General features: G+C 35.0%; 1 protein-coding gene across 2 annotated transcripts in view; it reads left to right on the top strand.

The window, feature by feature from the left end:
- The window catches only part of LOC308548870 (membrane cofactor protein-like), a 28,788-nt gene extending 6,215 nt beyond the window's left edge, over positions 1-22,573 (top strand). For both annotated transcript variants that reach the window (XM_081121011.1, XM_081121010.1), the window contains exons 4-9: positions 6,658-6,855; positions 14,222-14,404; positions 16,747-16,791; positions 20,006-20,056; positions 20,561-20,596; positions 21,099-22,573. In XM_081121011.1, the coding sequence (XP_080977137.1) occupies positions 6,658-6,855; positions 14,222-14,404; positions 16,747-16,791; positions 20,006-20,056; positions 20,561-20,596; positions 21,099-21,163 (578 nt within the window). In that variant the 3' untranslated portion in view covers positions 21,164-22,573. The remainder of the gene's footprint in view (positions 1-6,657; positions 6,856-14,221; positions 14,405-16,746; positions 16,792-20,005; positions 20,057-20,560; positions 20,597-21,098) is intronic.
- Positions 22,574-23,016: the final 443 nt, after the last annotated feature.

Genomic DNA, 23,016 nt, shown 5'->3' with positions numbered 1-23,016 from the left:
CATTCTCTCAATTTCTTCTTAAAGCAGTCCCTTTAACAGTTCTTGCAATGCTGGTTTGGTGGTGATGTACTCCTTTAGCCTTTTTATGTCTGGAAGCTCTATATTTCAACATCAATTTTGAATGAGAGCCTTGCTGGATAGAGTAGTCTTGGTTTCAGATCTTTGCTTTTCATCACTTTGCATACTTCATGCCAATCCCTTCTGGTCTGAAGTGTTTTTGTTGAGAAATCAGCTGACAGTCTAATGGGAACTCCTTTGTAGGTAACATTCTGTCTCTCTTGCTGTCTTTAAGACTCTTTTGTTGTCTTTAATGGTTGTCAGTTTAATTAAGATGTGTCTTAGAATGGGTCTCTGGGTTTATCTTGATTAGAACTCTCTGTGCTTCCTGAACTTGTGTGACTTTTTCCTTCACCAGGTGAAGGATATTTTCTGTTATTATTTCTTTAAACATGTTCTCTGTTGCTTGCTCACTTTCTTCTCCTTCTCTTACTCCTATAATGCAGATGTTGTTATGTTTCATGTTGTTCCAAAACTTCTTTAAACTATTCTCCTGCGTTTGAATTCATTTTCCTTTTTGCTGCTCCAATTGAGTGTTTTTTTCTGCCTTATCTTCCAAATCACTGATTCAATCCTCTGCTTCATTCAATCTACTTTTGATTCTTTCCAGTGTATTCTTTATGTTAGATATGGTATTCTTCATTTCTGACACTCATTGTTTCTATTTCCTTTTACATGCTGTTGTAGTTCCTACTAAGTTTCTTGTAATTCTCACTAAATTCCTTGAGCATCTTTATAACCATTACTTTAAACTCTATATCTGATAAATTGCTTGCCTCCATTTTGTTTAGCTCTTTTTCTGACGTTTCCTCCTTTTCTTTCATTTGGGGGTGGTTCCTTTTTATCTCCCCATTTTTGCTGTTCCATTGTATTTGTTTCTATGTATTATATTAAACAGCTATGCCTCCCAGTCTTTGTGGGGTCACCTTATGCAGTAATTTTTCTGGGGGTCCCAGTGGTGTAGTCTCTTAGATCTCCTGAGCTGGATGCTCTAGGAATGCCTTTTGTGTGGGTATTTGGGCTCTCCTGTTGCAGTTGTGTCTTGACTGTTGTTGTCCCATTCATGGGTGGGATAATTGTTGTTGTCCCTCTCTGCTGGCTGACTGTGAGGCTCAGCACTGACCATGAGCTGTTGTTTGGGTACTGACAGAACAAAACAAAACAAAGTAAGAAACAAAACCAAAACATACAAAAGACCCCAGTATTTAGGTGGTTTCTACCCTTCCTTGTTAAGTCTCCTCTTCAGCCAGTCCTCAACTGGTAATTCTGGGTGAATGTTCCCCAATGTAGTTTTATTTCCAGGCTGGCCCTGGGAGGAGGTGCAAGAAAGTTCCACCTACTCTGCCTCCACCCTTCATGTTTTTCTTCACTTCTTAAGCATTCCCATAATGTTGATTTTCTTTTGCTTTCTGTGTAACAGTTTGTATTTGTAGCAAATCAACTCTTGGGCTTTTTATGGAGATGGAAAACATATGTACTTAATAGAGAGAAATTGAAATTAAAGGAAAGTCAAATTGCATAACCCTTGCTATATGTAATAAAAAGCTTATTGTAAGCTTCACAAATGTAGTAATCATAATGACTTTATCCTTGACAACAAAGTTCACCCTATTTAAAAAAACACAAAACAATTCTCAGAGTTGAAGGAGGGCTCACAGAAATGTGTTGTTGGAGTCCTCTAATTCCTTATATATTTTCTGTCTAGTTGTTCTATCCTTTAGAGTGAGTGAAGTATTGAAGTCTCTAACTATTATTGTAGAAATGGCTGTTATGAAGAAATGTGCATTTCTTCCTCCAATGCTGTTTGCTTGATATATTTTGATGATCTGTCATTAGATGTTCAAAAATGTTTATAATTGTTCCATCTGCTTGTTATATGTACCTTTTATTAGTATTTAAGGTCCTTTGTCTCTTGTAAACTTTTTTATTTTAAGTTTGTTTTATCTGATTTTAATATATACACCCCTGATCTATTTGGGATACTGTTTGCATGGAATATCTTTTTCCATCAATTTACTTTCAACCTGATCTTGTCTTTGGATCCCAAGGGAGTCTCTTATAGACAGCATACTAACAGGATCATGTGTTTTTGTCCATCTGCCAACCTCTTTTATTTAGAGCATTTGTCATTTAAATGTAAACTAATTAGTGACAAGGAGAGACTTCTGTCTTTGTGATATTTGCTTCCTATATGCCTGATAGTTTTAGTGGTTCATTTCCTGTATTACAGTCTTTCTTTTTGGTTAGTTGTCTTTTTGTAATGGAATGTTTAAATTCCTTTCTGTTTTCCTTTTGTGTATATTCTATGGCTATTTCCTTTGTGGTTACCATGGGGATTACATTTAAAATCCTAAAGTTAGCCCGGCCGGGTGTGGCTCAGCGGCTGAGCGTCGACCTATGATCCAGGCCATTCAGGTTCGATTCCCAGTCAGGGCACATGCCCTGTTGCAGGCTGGATCCCCTGCTGGGGACGTGCAGGAGGCAGCTGATCAATCACTCTTTCATCATTGATGTTTCTGTCTCTCTCCTTCCCTCTTCTTTCCTCTCTCTGAAATCAATAAAGATATATTAAAAATAATAATAATAATAAAATAAAATCCTAAAGTTATATCAATCTAAATTAGAATTTATACCAGCTTAAAAAACAAAAGCTTAAGTCCTTTCTAGCTTCAAACCCACTCTATTTGGTTGTTACTGTCACAAAAATGCATCTTTATATATTGTGTGTCCCAAAGTATAAATTAATAGTTCTTTTAAATTCATTTTCTCTTAAGTTATATAAAAAATAATATTTGTCATTAAAAAACAAAGTTACAGTAGTACTAGTTTTCACACTAATATTTTTTTCTTTAAATGTATTATCTCTTAAATTGTGAAGAAAACAAAATTTACAGTTACAAACCATTGTTACAATAATACAAGCTTTTATAATAGCCCATATATTTACCTTTAATAAGATGTTTATTTCTCCATGTGTGTCACAGTTATTTTCTAGTGTCCTTTTATTTAACCTTGGAGATCACCCTTGAGAATTTCTTGCAGAGATGTTGTAGTGGCCACAGACTCCTTCAGCTTTTGTTTACCTACGACTATCTTAATTCCCCCTTCACTTTTGAAAACAGTTTTGCTGGATAGAGTATTTTTGAGGGATGGGTAGCTGCTCTTAAGAGCTAAAATTTACTGAAATTACATTTATTTGTTGGAGTATTCCCCTGGCAGTTGCAAGCCTTCAGTAGACTGCAGAGTTCCAAAATAGTCACATTAAGCAGATTCTGCCATTGAAATTGTTGTCTGGTTGGGGAGACAGAGTCCTAGTGCTTCCTACTCTGCCATCTTCTCAGAATTCTCTCTTAAAACACTAAAATATGGAGAAAATGAGTGAGTCTTCTTGGAAAAGCCAACTGAAACTATATACAAGCCGTTTCACTAACTTTTTTAACTTAATCAAGTAAAAATAATGGAATATCCATTTAATAGTTAGCACAGAGGGACTGCTAAAGCATTTTGAGGGGTGCCAAACATTTAAGACACAGATTTTTCTCACAGAAATTGTAGCCTTATGGAGAAACACACTATATACAGAGAAATGTCAAGGCAAAATAGTAAAGGAGAAGTACCATGATTATTGTAGTGAGAATCCAGGAGAGAGTACTGTGAAATTAAATAATTGGAGAAGGTTTCAACAAGCAGTATGTCTGAACTATTCCTAGAAACATATTCTGATTTAAAGAATACATGATGCATGCCTTGGTTTATTGTGCTTTGCTTTATTGCTCTACACCTATATTGCATTTTCATCAACATCAAGGCATAACCCTCCTCCAGCAAAAAAGTTACAACTTGGCTGAAGGCTCAAATGATGATTAGCATTTTTTAGCAATAAAGCATTTTTAATTAAGGTATACATTGTTTCTTTAGACATAATGCTATTGCACACTCAGTAGACTACAGTATAGTATAAATATAGCTTGATATGCACTGACCAACTAGAAAGTGGTATAATTCGAGTTCTTGTGATACTCACTTGATTGTCGTGGTCTGGAACCAAACCCGTGATATCTCTGAGGTATTGCCAGTATTAATAACAGCTAAAACTTACCTGGCACTCCCTGTGTGCCAGATACTAACTCAGCTAATACTGAAAACAACCCCATGAGATACATACTATTATCTCCTTAAAGAGAAACATTAAGGATTTGGCCAACCTCAAATAATAAGACAGTGGTGGAGCTGGGACTTGAATCCAGTCAGGCAAGCTCTAGGGCCTGATCTCTGTACTTGGTTGTTGTATGACTGAGCAGAGTGGAAGGAGCAGAGGCATGGAAATTAATCTGTATGTTATGGCAGAGATAGCAAAGAGGCCAGACTGACAGCCATGACAGGTTTATTAAGATATCTTTGCTCATGGCCAATGTGTGTTCAAATGCAGAAACTGTTTCATTAAATTCCATATTTGGTTAACACTTTCATTATATTATCCCATTTAAGAAAATTTCCCCTCAACTGACTGAAGTGCAGAAAACATGAAATTTTCTTCGTTATTATGTACACCTAATTAACTGGTAAAGAAAACAGTAACTTTTTTTTTATTTAGTTATTACTTAATAGGTGAACCAATTCTAACTTGTAAACTTTCTGGAGACAAGGTGCATTGGAGCCATGATATCCCAAAATGTGAAAGTAAGTAAATTTTCACTTTAGAATTTAGACCAGCAATTACCAGTATTTTTGGCCTTGGGGCCCACTTAGCAGATTTTTTTGAAATTAAAGTATAGTTGACATACAATATTATATTAGTTTCAGGTGTACAACATAGTTATTCAACATTTATGTGCTTTACAATGTAATCACTATGATGAGTCTAATAACCATTTGTTATCATACAAATTTATTACATTGTTATTGAATATATTCCCTGTGCTGTACATTATATCAAGTGACCTGATTGATTTTATAACTGGAAGTCTGTACCTCTTACTCCCCTTCTCCTTATCTATTCATCTTCCCAGCCCCCTTTACTCCACAACGATCAGTTCTCTGTATTTATGAGTTTATTTCTGTTTTGTTTTGTTTGCATTCTTATTTTAAATTCCACATATAAGTGAAATCATATGGTGTTTGCTTTCTCTGTCTGACTTATTTCACTTAGCATAATACCCTCTAGGTCCATCAGTGTTGTTACAAATGACAAGATTTCAGTCTTCTTTATGGCTGAGTAATATTTCAGTCTTCTTTATGGCTGAGTAATATTTCATTGTATATGGATGTATATTTATATTATAAATGTATACATAAATACATATAGATATATATCTCACATCTTTTTTATCCATTCATCAATTGATGGACACCTAGGTTGTGTCCATACCTTGGCTATTATAAATAATGTTGCAATGAACCTAGGAGTGTATATATTTTTTTGAATTGGTGTTTTTGTTTTCTTCTGATAAATATCCGCAAGTGAAGTAGAATTGCTGGGTCATATGGTACATTTATTTTTAATATTTTGAAGAACCTTGCAACTGTTTTCCATAGTGGCTGCACCAATTTAGTCTTACCAACAGTGCAAAGAGGCTCCTTTTCTCCACATACTTGCCAACACTGTTGTTTTGGCCTTTGTTTTTTTCCATTGCTTTTTCAGAGACAGTGGAAGGGGGAGAGAGGGAGAGAGACATGTCAGTGTGAGAGAGACACATTGGTTTGTTGCCTCCTGCACTCATGCGGCCGGAGATTAAGCCTGCAACCGAGGTGCATGCCCTTGGCTGGAATCGAACTTGCGACCCTGCAGTCTGCGGGCCCACACTCTGACCGCTGAGCGATACCGGCTAGGGCACCACCCTTATGTTTTTAAATTAATAAAGATCTCAAAGAACTCTACTTTATGTGGGGTAATGTCTACTGATACTCATTATATTGGAATGAAAACAGAAGTTTCTAAAATAATAATTTATATTTTAAAAACAGTAAAGATGCATGTTAAAATATGCAATGTATTTTTTATAAAATAATTTTAAAATTTCCAGAACAATTAGAATAGTAACATTGTTTGACATTTTTATAAATCTCTTTAAAATCTGGCTTAAAGGAAGATACTAGATTGAGTCTGTTATGAAATAACACAAATTGTAGCTTCTGAAAAATTTCACTGTACACTTGTAAGGTCGAAAGTGAAAAAAGACAATATCTTAGTACAGTTTTGAACCAATGACTTAGCAAATGGATATATTTACAAATTATAAAGCATTTTTCAACTAGCAGTGAATTTTATCTTTAATCACATGCATATTTTCTCCTTAAATTTTCAGCAACTGTCTTATGATGATTAGAACAAAACTTAGCCTTATAGAAAAATGTAGGTATTTCATGTCGGGATTTAAGAAAATCAGTTTTCTTTTGAAAGTTCATTTCTACATGGTTTGACTTTGGGGTAACACACGTTCTCATAGAAACATTCTGAATGGACACTGGATTCACAACTACAGTGTAGAAATCATATGTTAACGAAATTATTGAAGACAGTTCATAGGATTTTATTAAATGTTGTCTTGCTCTTTCATCTTCCCTTTTTCATCTCATTTCCTCTTTTTTTCTCTTTTTAAGAGATTTTGTGTAAAGCTCCTGGAAAAATAAAAAATGGAAAATTCACAAATAGCTGGAGGGGTGTATTTGAATTTAATGAAGGAGTAACTTATAGTTGTAATCCTTCACATGGACCACAGGCATATTCACTTGTTGGAGAAAACAGGCTAACTTGTTCTGGGCCTGGCAAATGGAGTAGCGACCCTCCTGAATGTAAAGGTAATGATATTTACATTTATTTTCTTATGCATTTGTAAATACACTGGAAACACTTTGTAGATAATTCTACATATAAGTAAACAGACCTATGTGCCTCCTCCTCCTGTTAAATTAACTTTTAATGTATTATATGTCAGGTTGAATCAAAAATAGTTCTAGTTGTAGAAGCCACTCCCCCCAACATGTTCTTGGCATTCCAGTTTATACAATGAGAACTACTGTGTACATGCATACATTAGGATTTTTTTGCTTGAAACAATGTGAAACTCAACACACAAGAAAGTTTTTTTTATATTAAATCATCTGAGAGATGTAGCAATAGTTAATGGTGGAGTCAATTGTAAAAGACTAGCTCTCTTACCTATAACAATGATAAACTCTACATACATATTTTAAAAACAGTGTTTAAGGCACTAGAGAGTAACCAAAACCCAGGAGACAGTGAAGAGGAATTGACTTTTGGAAGAAAGGGACCACTGAATTACAACAAAATATTTACTCTTTACAAGTGTATACGGAACATTCTCTGGGACAGACCATATTCTGGGCAATAAGATAATTTTTTAAAATTTAAAATTATTGAAACCAGAGTACATTATCTGATCATATTGGAATAAATTTAGAAATCAAAACAGAGATAATTTTTTAAATCTCCAAATTCAGCCATGTACCTCATAGGCGTTTCAGTCAGTGATGGACTGTATATACGATGGTGGTCCTATAAGATTATAATGGAGCTGAGAAATTGCTGTCACCTAGGAAATCCTGTCCCAGCACAGTGTAGTATTCATGTGTTTGTGGTGATGCTGGTGTAAACAAACCTACTGCGCTGTCAGTCATATAACAATAGTAGGCTATCCCATCTAGGATTTTGTAAGTACTCTCTATGATGTCCACACGGTGATGCAATCGCCTAATGACACAATTCTCAGAACGTATCCTCTCTGTCAAGTGCTATATGACTGGTATTTGACAACCATGGAAAAAGTCTAACTAAACCTTGAGTCAAAGAACTCACAAAAAATAGAAAGTGTTCTGAATTCAATAAAAATGAAAACATAACATATCAAAATATCAAAATTTGTATGATACAGCAAAAATATTGCTTAGAGAAAATTTTAGAGCATAAAGTACAGTAGAAAAAATAAATCAATAATCTGGAACTTTCACCTTAAGAAACTAAGAAAGAAGGGTAAACTCAAAACAAGGAGATGGGGTAATAAAGCTAAAAATCAATGAAATTGAAAAGATAATAATAGAGAAAAAGCAATGAAACTAACACGTGCTTCTTGGTGAAGAATTATAAAGTAGATAAACCTGTTGCTAGAATGACAAGTAAAAAGACGGTATTACCAGTATCAAGAATGAAAAAGACGACATTGAGTATCCTGTAGACATAAGGAATAAGAGAATATTACATGAAAAACTTTATGCCTATAAATTTCACCACTTAACTGAAATTGACAAATTCCTTGAAAGAAACAAATTTCTGGTGCCCAGTCATAGGTGAGTGGGTAAGGAGAACGTGGCACACACAGGGAGCCTGACTTAGCAAGAAACAGGAATGAAAGCTCTCCGTTCGTGACATGTATGGACCTAGCAGGTAGTATGCTAAGTGAAATCAGAAAGAAAAAGAAAAATTTATGATTTTACTTATATGCAGAATGTGAAACAACAACACAAATTAACAAACCAAACAGAAACCAACTATAGATACAGAGAACAAGCTAATGGTTGCCAAAGGGGAGGAGAGTGGAGGGATGGGTAAAGAGAAAAAATTGAGTGCAATGAGATGGGCCTTGAATCTCCACCCAAATTTTTCAGTAAAACACTTTTAACCATGGGAGCATATTGGGGGAAAAAAGGCTGTAATTTCCAAACCCTGCTCTGCCACTTAGTTGGGTTACCTTGACTAAATTTATCTCTCTAAGGCTCAGTTTTTTTGCTAGTAGAATGGTAGTAGCCCAACAAGGTGGTCTTACAATCAAAAAAATTTTTTAAGACACAAAATTCCAAAACTACTCAAAGATATAGATAGCCTGTATAGAAACAGTTAAAACCTTCACTCAATGAGAACTGTAGACCCAGATGGCCTACCTGGGGAATTCTACCAAACATTTTAGAAATAAACATTAGCACCTCTACACAAACTCTTCATGAAATATAAGAGAAGGGAATACTTCTCAACTTATTTCATAAGGACATTAGTGTGATACCAAAACCAGACAAAAACATTGCAAGAAAATTAAACAGTATTCTTAATGAATATAGAACCAAAACATCTAAACAAAATATCCACAAATCAAATCCTGCCATATATAACACTAATAATACATCATAACTAATTAGGATTTATTCCATAAATGCAAGGTTGATCCAAATTCAAAAATTAATCCGTGTAATTTACAATATCAAGAGACTATAAAGAAGAAAACAGCATATGATCATCTTATTAGATGCCCCAGAAAAGCAACTGACAGAACTCATCATCTTTTCATGATAGGACTTCTGAGCAAACTAGGAATAGAAGAAAACTAAATATTTCAATCTAGTAAAAGGCATTTACAGAAATCTCATGCTTACATTATTCTTAATGGTAAAAGACTAATTTATTTTCTCCCAGGGTGGGAACCAGGGAAGTATACTCACTCTCACCACTCTATTCAGCATTGTACTGGAGGTCCTACAACAAGGCAACAAAGGAAATAGGAATACCAATTTGAAAGGAAGCAATAAAATAGCCTCTTCACTTATGACATTATTGTCTGTGTAAAAACTTCCAAAGACTTTAGGTTTAGCAACGCTGCAAAAAAGAAGATCAACTTGCAGAAATTAATTGTATGTCTATACACTAAGAGTAAACCACTAGAAATTGAAATTTTAAAATTGCTGTTTACAACACTTCCAATACACAGAATACTTTTATATAAATCTATCAATATATGTGACAAGATCTGAATGCTAAAAACTACCAAGCACTAATAAAGGAAATTAAGAAAGGCTTTAATATATGAAGAGATATACATTTGTCATTGATTGGAAGACTTTGTATAATAAAGACATGAATTCTCTGTGTTTGATCTATAAATTCAGCACAATCCCAATAAAAAGCCCAGCAAAACTTTTTGTAAATTGATAAACAGATCCTAAAATTTATATGTAATAAGAACTGGAACAGTCAAAAGAATTTTGAATGTAATTGAAAGATGCACTCTAGCTGATGTCAATAGTTTATATAATGTATGCCATAAGGCATAAAATCAAGACAATGTGGTATTTGTAAAAGGAGAGCTATATAGAGCAATGGAATAAAATAGTGAATCCAGAATTTGACCCTTGCAAATATATCCAGTTGATTTTCTTTTTTTTTTCTTTTTTTTAAATATATCTTTATTGATTTCAGAGAGAGGAAAGGAGAGGGGGAGAGAGAGAGAGAGACAGAAACATCAATGATGAGAGAGTCATTGATCGAGCCCACAACCCGGGCATGTGCCCTGACCGGGAATCGAAGCCCGATCGCCTGGATCCCAGGTCGATGCTCAACTGCTGTGCCACGCCCAGCCAGGCTGTCCAGTTGATTTTTATCTCAGATACATAAACAATTCTTTGGAAAAATAATCTTTTTAAAAATGGTACAGGCACAATTGAACTTCCATATTGGAAAAGAAAAAAAAAACAGAACCTATGTTACCACTATGTGCAAACATTTACTCAAAATAGGTCATAGATTTATATGTAAAACTTAAAACTAAATAATTTTATAAGAAAACTTAGGAAATATTTGCCAAAGATTTCTTAAATACAACCTATAACTCATGATTCTTTCAGAAATTTTAATATACTGGGTGTTCCAAACTCAAAACCTCTGATCTGCTGAAGACTGTTAAGAGAATGACAACAAAGCAATAAATAGGGAGAGAATATTTGGAAAGCTCACATCTAGTAATGAACTTCTTTCTACAATATATAAAGAACTCTGAAAGCTCAACAATAAGAGGACAATCCAAATTTTAAATAGGCAAAAGATTTGAATATACCTATTTCACCAAACATAATATACGGATGACTAAAAAGTAAGTAAAAATGAAAATTCACTCAGTATTATTAATAATTACAAACATGTAATTTTAAAAAAACCACAAATAGGTGCCACTAAACACCTTTTAAAATGTCTGACATAGCCCTGACCAGTGTGGTTCAGTTAGTTGGGCATGCACTGAAAGGTTGATGGTGTGATTCCCAGTCAGGGCACATGCTAGGGTTGCAGTGTTGATCCCCAGTAGAGTGTGTGCATGAGGTGGCCCATTGAAATTTCTCTCATTGATGTCTCTCATTCCCTCTCCTTTCCTCTCTTCTAGTCAATAAAAACAAATTTTTACAAAGTCTGACATAAAATACAAAAGTCTAGAAATAACCTGTACTGGCAAGGATATGGAGCAATGAAAACTATTATACATTGCTGCTAAGTAAGTGGTATGACCACTTTGGAACCCAGTTCTACATTTTCTTGTGAAGTTTTAAATACACTTACCATACAACTTGGAAATCCAAGTAAAATGAAAACATGTTCACATAAAAGCCTGTATGAGAATATTCATAGCCACCTTAGTTGTAATCATCCCACACTGGAAACTACCAGTATGTTCTTCAACTGGTAAATGGATGAACAACTGTGGTACATCCATACAATCGTATAAATACACAGCAATAAATCTGAATCATGCAACCCCAGGAATGAAACTCAAATGTATTTTGCTTAGAGAAATAAGCCATACTCAGAAGGATATGATCTCATTCGTGATATTCTGGAAAAGTAACACAATAGAGATTAAAACAGAGGCTTGGCCCAGCCAGCATGGCTCAACGGTTGAGCATCGACCTATGATCCAGGAGATCGCGGTTTGGTTCCCAGTCAGAGCACGTGCCCAGGTTGCGGGCTCAATCCGCAGTACCGGGTAGTGCAGGAGGCAGCCAGTCAATGACTCTCTCATAATTGATGTTTCTATCTCTCCCTCTCCCTTCCAATCTCTGAAATCAATAAAAACTTTTAAGAAAAAAACACCACCACCAGAGCCTTGGTCGGCTAATTGGTGCAGGGAGTAGATGTTGATCATACTGTGGCATGAGGAAGTATTGGGAGATAATGGAACCTTTATATGTTTTTATTATGGTGGTAATTACATGATTATTAGCATTTGTTAAAACTAATACATGTGTGCCCTGGCTGATGTGGCTCAGTTGATTGAGCATCATCTCATGCATCAATAGGTCGCTGATTTGATTCCTGGTCAGGGCAAATGCCTGGGTTGCAGGCTCCATCCCCAGTAGGGGCCATGCAGGAGGCAGCCAATCAATGTTTCTCACATCAATGTCTCTCTCTCTTCCCCTCTTCTTCCCTCTCTCTCTAAAATCAATAAGAACATATTTTTTTAAAAAAACTAATACAGCTATGCAATTAAAAGGATGAATTTCACTGGATGGGAATTATAGCCAGTAAGCCTAATATAAAAGCAAATCATTAGGTTAAGTTAACAGCAGATTGGCACAACAGTGAAAAAAATGGGTGAACCTGAAGTCGTGACAATGCAAATCTAACATGATTTGAAAAGATTGTAAAGAGAGAAACTTACAGAACTGTGCGAGAGTAGCAAGCAGTTAAACTTACATTTAACTGGAGTTTCAGAAAGAAAGGAGAGAATAATGTAGAAAATTACTTGAATAAATACAGACCAAAAATATTGAAATTTTATCTAAAACAGCAATGCCACTAGTCCAGGAAATTTAGTAAACCTAGCAAGATAAATACATTTTTTAAAATTTATAAAATACACACACACACACACACACACACTAAACTAAACACATCATGGCAAAACTATTGAAAACAAAATGTAAAAGGAGCCTGGCCGGGCATGGCTCAGCGGTTGAGCGTCGACCTAGGATCCAGGTGATCAGGGTTCGATTCCCGGTCAGGGCACATGCCCGGGTTGCGGGCTCAATCCCCAGTCGGGGGCATGCAGGAGGCAGCTGATCAATGACTCTCTCATCATGGATGGTTCTCTCTCTCTCTCCCCCTCCCCCCTCCTCTCTCTGAAATCAATAAAGATATATTTAAAAATAAAAAGTATTTTTTTAAAAATGTAAAAGGAAAACCAACCACTGAGAAGAGAAATATTTCATTTACCCCACCCCTCTAAGTAAGAATGACAGCTGATTTCTCTTAAGAAACTGGCTAGTAGAAGACAATATTTGATAATATGCTGAAAGGAAAATAAAACAACCTAAAAATATCTGTAAAGGAGAAATCTTTAAAACTGAAGGTGAAATAAAAACATTTCAGAAAAAAAATTCTAAGAGAATTGTCATTGCCCGACCTTCAGTGCAAGAATTGGTAAAGGAGGTACATCAGGCTGAAGGGAAAAGATATCTGATGGAAATTCAGATCCATAGGTGAGAAAGAGCACACTGCTGATTTAAAAGTCTGCAGGTTATGGGTCCTTATGTAGTACTCGGATTTAACCTCACCAAATGTTCCCTTGTACTTTTTGCCCAGCCCAATGTTTTTTTTTTTCTTTTTTCCAAATTCTTCCAAACACATTACTGCATTCTGCAAATCAACCTAAAAGGTCATGACCAGCATTTTATATCTTGAGAAGCAGAGTAGAATAGGAAATACCAGAGTACACTAGTATGAAGTCTGAGTATTACTTTTTAACTTTATCTCAGCACTGTGCTTATATAATGGTTTACAACCTAAATTTTGTGCGTGTGTTTTTTGTTTGTTTGTTTCTTTTAATCTCTGGGTTGCAGTTTAAAATGTTTGGAAAACATGGCCCTAACTTCATTGGCCTTTCTATTTCTTGAACAATACAGTTCATACATATTGTTGCTATCTGAGAACTTTTTCTTTGCACATCTTTGCATGCCTAGCTTCTTTGCAGCATTTAAATTTCACCTCAACTATTTCCTTCCCACAAGAGTCTTTCCTGCCTTTCTGAAAGGACAAGACATTGTAATCAGTGTCAGCATGAAATTTTTAAAAATCTCTAGAGCTAAAGGGTATCAAAACTTGCACTGGAACATACCCAGAATTTGTATCTGGTAGACTTTTCTCAAAATTGGCAGTAGAAAAATACGTATGAAACCAATAAACTATAATGACTGTTCTAGGTGGGAAAAAAGTTATTAGATTTCCCTAAATTTGTTTTCCTGGAATGAAAATGCAAAAAAAAAGTCTTTTTCAAAAAATTAACATCTTGTCTTTCATTCCTTGTCTCTTTCCACTGGAAATTGCTACTTTGCACTATTTTTTCTGGTACTATGCTAAAGCAACTTTCTATCAATTCTGGAATTTCTCTATTCTTAGTGGTCCGATGTAGGCCGCCAGAACTAAAACATGGAAAACCAGTATCAGAAATGAAAGGAACTTTTTTCTACAAAGAGGAGTTTTTATTTGAATGCCTGGAGGGTTTCTACCTTAACAGCAGTAACCCAGTGTTCTGTGGTGGAAACAGTACTTGGGAGCCTGAGATGCCAGCGTGTATTAAAGGTACATATTGTATCATATTCTGTTTTTTAAGGTTTTAGTTCTTTGACATTAAATATCAATCATACAGAATCATTGAAAAGAAGCAGTTTTAGTAATTAACCGTCTTCTATTCCTGTCCATGACAGACGTATGACGTAAAGTTCATACAGAATTTTGCTGTTGTGATTTTGTTTGTGTTCATAGGGTTCTTAGCACGTTATGTACATTACATAGGTATATAAATTTCTCTTGTTCGGTACTTTTATGTATAAAAATGGTTAGCAGCCATTTTTTCAGGATAAATTGAATGAATCATGGGAATTTTTACCTAAATAAGAATGAAAGTCATAATTTATATAAATGAAAAGAAAGTGATAGTTTCCAAGTGATTGATCCTACGTTGTTATTTCTTTCACTGTCAAAACCTCTTATTTTAAATCATTCAAATTTAGTGACATCCTACTTATATTTTACAAAAATCTTTTAAATTCATGTTATTTACACTCATTCATCACTTTTCATAATAAAAGGAGGGAGAACATATTTATAGCCATTTTAGTTGTTGTTAGTGATTCTAAACTTATTTGCTCTAGTCTGCAAATGTAAACAGGGATGTAAACTTGGGCAAGTTACTTAAGCTTCAAATGTGTTTACTTACACTTAAGTGCTTTAATGCCTTCCTTCCTGGGTAAGCAGCTTAAATTGGTTGCACTTAGACCACTTAGCACAGTGCCTGGCGCATAGTAGCCTCTTAACGGAAGCTCCTCTGTGACACCATCACTGCAGTTGATGTCAGTGAAGGGGGAGGTCTGTGGCGTGTGCTTTCTAATAGGTATGTTTTTTGTGTCACCAACTTTGCTCTTTTAATTCACTTTAAAAGTGATCTGTTGACACATTTAAAGGTACCTTCCTGGTCCAGGACGATGCTTCATTTCCCAGACTGCAAGTTTAGTTGTTCTTATATAGTACAATTTGAACTGGGAGATTTCTGCTGTCTCCAGAAGAAGACTGGTGTTTCTGCTACCACCTCCCCCACCCACTTCACCTCATACAATTATATTTTTCTCTTTACTGGGCATTTCTATTTGGCAACAGAAACTAAATTTCATACCAACTGAAGAAAGGCAGGAGAAGTCATTACTTATAGAAATGCAGTGGAGGACTTGTGGCCTGGACTCCTCAACCGCTCTGCTGAAGACTTGAGAGATCATTGCCATGTGGTGGAGGGAACTGCCTTCCTCATTTCAGTGCTGCTGGCTCTGGCTTCTCTTTGGTTTCAGCAGAAGCAACAGGCAAGAGGAATAGTGGGAAGATCAGGAGCGTGGGCTGACCTCACTTGGGCCCTAGTTTGGTTCTGCTCACTCATGGAGCATCCTGTCCTTGGGCTTTCACGTCCTATTGTTTAATGAGGGTGTTGAAATCCAATCTCAGTCGCTGGCTTCTAACTTGCTTGTATATATTCTGTTGTCCTAAGACTTTAAAGGATTGAGGGGAGCTGTGCATGTAACATGGTAATTAGAACACCTTTTTATAATCCCTGTGTACCTGGTAGCCTCCTTGAGTACCTTAGTTGAGTGCTGTGAGGTTTGGGGTGGGGTTGAGAAGAGATGATTTTTGGTGGAGTGACACATAAGATTGCATGTGACGTTTATACTCATTGACCCATCTGTGTTTACTCACATGGTCCTAGTGGGTATTTGCACTGTGGGATACTGTGTGTATCCATATGCCCTTTTGAAAGAGTTGACCATGAGAGTTCATAAAGGGTTTATAAAACACTGATACAATTTAATGTTTGAAAGAAGAAGAGAATTGATTGTGAGAAAAAGCTTATGAAGAGGGAAAATGGCAAGGATCTTTTATAAAATTCATAATTCCTCATGGAATCATTAATAAATTTTTATCACTAGTTAGAGAAAAACTAGACACAAAGGACCAATAGCAACATGTAATGGTGATAAAGTAGATGTGATTGTGCTATGAAAAAAATGTTCATGAAATATTAAGCAGAAAAGAAAATGATATAAATTATTTGGTATGATACTACCTGAATAATGCTACATTTTAAACACATATGTTTATGCTGAACACATTATTTTTATGATATGTTTTTAGCTAACTTCTAGGGTTTTCATTATAAAGTATAAAATTGTAGTGAACATTCTTATATGTATATACACAATATATGCACCTGTGTAAATACACATTTAGGTCATGTTCCCAGAAGTAGAAATGCAAAGTTTGGAAAGTATGCATATATTTAATTTTGAGGAATAATTAATCTTTCTAAAAAATAAGAAATTAAGTTAAATGTATAATTTTATTGATGAGACTGATGAATGGAATAAAATTTATTTTTCCAGGTTTCACATCTGCTTCAACCAAGTCTCCATTTTCAGGATATCTAGGTTCAGTAACTTTTTAGTGTTTTCCCTCCATCACCTTTTATCCCCTCTATGCCCCCTTCCACCTCTACCCACTCCCCTTCCCCTTCCATCACCACACTGTTGTCCATATGCATGAGTTCTTTCTTTTTTTTTTTCTTTTTGCTCAATCCCTACAACCCCCTCCCCTACCCCCAGCAAACGGGGCTGTCCCCCTGCTCTCTGTGGATGAGTATGCCTCTATTTAGCTTGGTAGTACAGTTTGTTTATGAACTCTTTAGCTTGGTAGTACAGTTCATGAACTCTTTAACTATATAAATAGTTAAGAACTTTGTAGGCTGATGGGTGAAAAGTCATGTCTTTTAATTTGCATTTCTTTAATCACTAATGAGGCTGAACCTTTTTTGTGTACATTTATGTACTCATATCCTTTGCTCAGTTTTCTGTTGGGTTTCTAAAATGTTATTTTGCTGATTGTGGGAACTCATTATAAAGTAAAGACCTTTTAATATATAGTGAACATCTTTTCCAGGGTGGTTGTTTTTTGTTTTGTCTTAATTTTACTAGTTCATTTTCTTTTAAGATTTTTATAGTATGCTATTGGACATAGATGTTTCTTTATATCTTTTGTTTTGAGTAGTATACAAATGTATTTTTGTAAATTTTCAAACATTACAAAAGTATACAGAGTAAAAAATTAGTTCTTCCCCTTTTTCTCTGGTCCATTGTCTGAGTTAATCGCTGTTAGTAATTCAGGTGTCTTATTTCTTATGTGTCAGGATACATCAGTATCCTTATCTGTGTAGTCATACATACTTTGGCACTTTTCATTTTTCTTAACCAGAAATAGAATCGTGATGTTCATATTTTTCTAAAACTCTCACATTTTACACTTACTGTCTTAGATTGGTGTTGTATTTAGATTTATTTACATTCTTTTTAATGACAGCTTTACTATATACCATATTTTATTTTATTATTCTCCTATCAGTGGTCAGTTACATGTGCAGAAGTCTTACATTAATAGGTAGTTGAGTATATCAGTGTTTTCCCTGATGGCTCTTAGTGTATGTCTTTCTTATAAAAGCTTTAAGTCTTCAAGTTATGTAAACATTTCCACCATGTGTTCTGATTGCATTCTTTGCATTTAAATCCTTGGTATATCTGAAATTCATTATGGAATATGGGATCAGATTGGGCTCTTCTCCACTCCACCCGCCCCCCTTCAGTGGCTAAGTAGCACCACTTATGGAATTCATTGTCTTCTCTCCAACTCTTTAATCAAGCATTCAATTCATAGGTGTTCTAAATTCATAGGTGTTCTAGTCTTCCAGAGCAGCTGCACCATTTTACATTCCCACCAGCAACGCAAAAACGTTCTAATTTCGCTACCTCTCTGCCAACATTTGTTATTTTCTGTTCTTTGATAACCGCCCTCCTAATGCCTGGTAGGTAAAATATGGTAAGTGGTATATCTGCCTTCCCCTGATTAGTGATGCAGAGCATCTTTTCCTGCGCTTATTTGCTATTTGTATATCTTCTGTGGAGAAATGTCATTCAAGACCTTTGCTCATTTTTTAATTGGGTCGGGATTTTTGTTGTTGATACTTAGGAGTTCGTTAATATATTTTGTATATTAATCCCTTATCAAGTGTATGATTTGCAGATGTTTCCTTCCATTCTGTGTGTTGCCTTTTCACTCTATTGATAGTGCTCCTTGATTCACAAAAGTTTTTAATTTTGATGAAGTCCAATTTATCTATTTTTTCTTTGTTGCCTGTGCTTTTGGTGTCACATCCAAGAAATCATTGCCAGATCCAACATCATGAAGCTTGTCCTCTGTTTTCTTCTGAGAGTTTAATAGATTTAGCTCTTATATTTAGTTTTTTAGTCCCTTTTGAATTAAATTTTGTATATGGTGTAAGGTGAGCATCCAGCTTCATTCTTTTGCTTGTGGATTTCCAGTTTTCCAAAAACCATTTGTTGAAAAGACTACCCTTTCCCCACAGAATGTTCTTAGAAACGCATTGTGGGCAGTCCCTTGACCATGTATGCTAGGCCCTCTGTTATTCCATTGGTCTGTATTGTTTAGGTCAGTGCCATTGTTTTGATTATTGCAGCTTTGTAATCAGTTTTGAAATCAGGAAGCATGAGTCCTCTCAACTTCACTCTTCTTTTTCAAGATTGCCTTGACTATTCCGAGTGCCTTAAGATTCCTTATAAATTTCAGGATGGAGTTTTAATTCCTGGGAAAAGCACACTCACGATTTTGATAGAGGTTGCACTTCAACTGTAGGTTTGTTTTTGCAGTATTTACACCTTAACAATATTAGGTTTTCTAATCCATGAACAAGGATGTCTTGTTATTTACTGATGTCTTTAATTTTTTTCCACATTATTTTGTTGTCTTGTAGGAATTTTTTACCTTCTTGGTTATTCCAAAGTATTTTATTCATTTTGATATTATAAATAGAATTGTTTACTTAATTTCCTTTTGAGATTGTTTATTTTGGTGTGTGTAAATGCTACTGATTTTTACATGTTGATTTTATAGCCTACAATTTTGCCAAATTCATCTCTTAGTTCTATCAGGTTGGGAAGTGTGTGTGTGATTTTTAGTTCTTCTACATAAAAGGCAATGTCATCTGTCGAGACCATTTTATTTTTTCATGCCAATTTTGATGCTTTTTATTTTATATTTTACCTAATTACTCTGACCCACACTTCCAATATTATGTTGAAAGAAGAGGCAAATGTGGGCATTCTGTCTTGTTCTGGATCTCATGGAAAAAACTTTCAGTATTTCACCATTGACTGTCATGTTAAGTATGCTTCTTTAAAAAACCCCCAAAAAAGGCCTTTGTTATTTTAAAGAGTTTTTTGTTACAGATCATTTCTAAATAATTTTTAATCACTTTTCTTTTTAAATTTAAGGTAGAATCATATTGAACTCAAGGCTAATTTTGAGAATACAGTAATGATTAATTTGCTTGCTGTTCCACACAATATTGTAACTGGAAATATCGGTACACAGGAAGAAGAATTATGTTTCCATTCAATATAAATGTTGAATATTTTTTTATTCTATCTTTAATGAAAAAAACTAACATAATTTATAAGGAAATGAAATTATAAGCAGTTATATACAAATGCAAAAAATAAAAATCAATGAAGTTACAGATCTTTAAGCTTTATTTAGTCTTTCCTTTTTTTTTACTTATTTCCATTTTTTTCCTAGGGTATTCTAAACTTCGTCAAATAACCTTACTTGATGACATTGTGGAATTAGGTATTTGTTTAGTTATTCATAATTCTTTATCATGAGACCTTAGAGTTCCACATGAATACATTATGTTCCAATTATTTGTAATTAGGGAAAAGACAAGGTGTCACAAATTATTAGTAATACTTGACATTTATAGTTATTTTAGTATTGCAGATACCGTAGCAAATGCAATAGTATGTGTAGACAGGTGTGAGTAATTTTCTCTAATCTAGTGAATTCTAAGTGTCCTATTAACCTTTACTAAGTAACCTGGTGTGGTAACTGCAGCACAAAACAATGACAAGTGATGTTTCTATTAAGAGTTTCACAAGGCACAGCCTATAGCCGGAATCTGTGTGAAGTGTTCTTTGATCAACGGGACTTGGATGTACTAACAGTCACGCTAAGTCTAGATTGATACTTTTTTGCTGTGGTTTTTAGATGATCTGATCAAAAGTAAAATGCAGCTGCTCTCTGGGACCCATACATGCTCAATATCTTTAAAACTGCTTTCATTTTTTTTCTCAGAACCAGGAACCATTGCTCTGATTATTATTATTATATGTAAGTATCTCAAACTTGAACGCCACTTAAATCAAAATATTACTGTGAAGAAAGGAATTCTTTTCTAATGACTTTTCAGTTTCCATAGTGTTTATAGCTTGAAATTAAGTAAACCAGTGTAGAAAAACTGGCCTTTCATATGCTATACACCTTTTGTTGGTGATAGTATATTCATTTATATTCTATATGTCCACTTAGTAACAAACCCTAAATAATACTTTTTTCCCCAAGATAATTAGTCGTAGGACTTTTCATCCAAGCGGTACTTCAGGTAATTTTCTAAACTAAACAAGGACTCTTCTAACTGTGGACTCTTTAAGCGATTCCAGGGAATTGTACTTAGATAGTGAAGAGTCCAGATGGAATATGAATGTACATGTACTTAAATAAAATAGTATTTCTGACCACTGAAATGTTACCAACAGTAATTTCTTCTGCTAGATTTTGAATCTTGGAAATTATTTTTCAGAGTTACATGTCATTTGTTTTCTGGTTTTTTTAGTTGTTGGCATTGCAGTAACGTGTACCTGTGTATACAAATGTCTTCATGGAGGGAAGAAAGGGTAAATTAAATGTTTCTTGGTATTTATTGGTCTTTCTCACTCTAGACATACTCTTGTGCCACTTTTGTTTGTATTGCATACCATCTTTTTTTAAAATGTGCTACATTAGTGTGCCACCTGAATTATATTTCTTTACTAAAATTAGTTTCAGCTGCTTTTACTATCATTGCCACAAAAGTAATCTGTGCTGAGTTGCTTTAGCTATTATAATTATAAGAAAAAATTATGTGAGGTTTTTAGGTTTAAGGTCTACAGCAAACTAGGGACCATGATTGAGCCTTCCTAACTCTAGGTATACCCTGTTTTCTAAAGTGAGCTAGTGGCCAGGATTAAATTTAAAACAGTTCACTGTGGAGACTTTAAGGTATATTCACTGGAATTTTTAGGATGAAAGCTTCCACTTGTCTTCATTACAAGAAGTTGTAAGAAGCTATGTAAGCTGAGAATGACAGGAAAGAAAATTTTTTTCCATGCAAATGGAAATTAAAGAAAAGCCGAGTAGCAGTACTCATCTCTGATAAAATAGACTTAAAAGGAACGCCATAACAAGAGACAATAAAGGTCACTACATAATACTAAAGGGATTGATACAACAAGAGGATATAACCCTGGAAAACATATATGCACTCAAAGGTCAAAGAGCAAAACATGCAAGGCGTTCCTCTAGAACAGCTGCTCTGACTCCACTCTAAAACGGCCCCACTTATGTCAGCTTTTACAATGATTTCTTTTTATATTAATTGTCTGGTTTTGGCTATGTAATAAATGTACATTTTTTCACTTATAAAAAGGTCAAACATTTTTTTCTATTGGCTATCTTTTTAAAATACCCAAAGTGTTTTCATTTGCATCCTAAATCTTAAACTTATGGAAAACATCATATGCATATTTATATTTCAATCAGTAGTATATTTTAAATTACATATACACAACAGTGTGAATAGGAAATACTATCAGTTGGATATTTGTATGAGTCCAAAAGATTTGTGGAGTGTGGACAAAAGTGGGTTCTATGAAATGTAACCTCACAGGGTGGTGTGGTCATAAATTCCTAACTGGGCAGGTCATGGTGAGTAGTCACACCCACACACAACTTTTTTAGTAAAAGTTTTATCTTTGCCTTAAGCAAGCCCTGCCCATTGTTTTAGGGCATCAAGGTTAACACGCCTTTGAAATAACCACCCTCAAGAGAGTAACTATCCTGTAATCCATCTCTACCTTCCTTGTTCCCCCTTCATGTAATCTTTCTTACATTCCCTCCTTAATTTCAAATGCATAAAAACGACTGCAAAACTATCATTCTCTGAAGTATGTGAGATCTGCGCTCGGGCCATTGTCATCAGTTTGGCTGAAATAAACTCAGAAAATTTTTCTACAGGTTTGGATGTTTCTTGTGTCAAAAGTAGAAATAAGTTCTCAAGAAAGCAAAAGAAAATTGCTTTCTGCTCCTTACTTTCTTTCCTTCTTTAAAATATCACTGTACCAAAATGCTTAAAGGTTCCTTAAGAAGTGCAATAAAACTCCCTCTACTACCCTTTACTGGGTCTTGTAAGCTGAACATCCAGTTCAAGATGATGACATAGGAGGATCCTAAACTAACCTCCTCTGCAACACACCAAATCTACAGCTACACCCACAACAGTTCCTTCTGAAAGAGATCCAAAAACTGGGAGACCAACTTCTACACATTAGGTGGAGAAAAACCCACTTGAAATGGGTAGGAGAGCATGAGACACAATCTCTCCACACATCCCACCCATGGCACTGGGACCCACAGTCAGGTGGGAACTCACATCTCTGAACTTCTCCCTGAGGAGTGCAGTGTTTGAGCTTCACATCTGGCACCCCATCTTTTAA

The sequence above is a fragment of the Miniopterus schreibersii genome, assembly GCF_964146895.1.
Source record: "Miniopterus schreibersii genome assembly, chromosome: 19".
Classification (NCBI taxonomy): Eukaryota; Metazoa; Chordata; class Mammalia; order Chiroptera; family Miniopteridae; genus Miniopterus; species Miniopterus schreibersii.
Note: the sequence above shows the minus strand (reverse complement) of the source record. Positions and strands in the feature narration are given on the sequence as shown.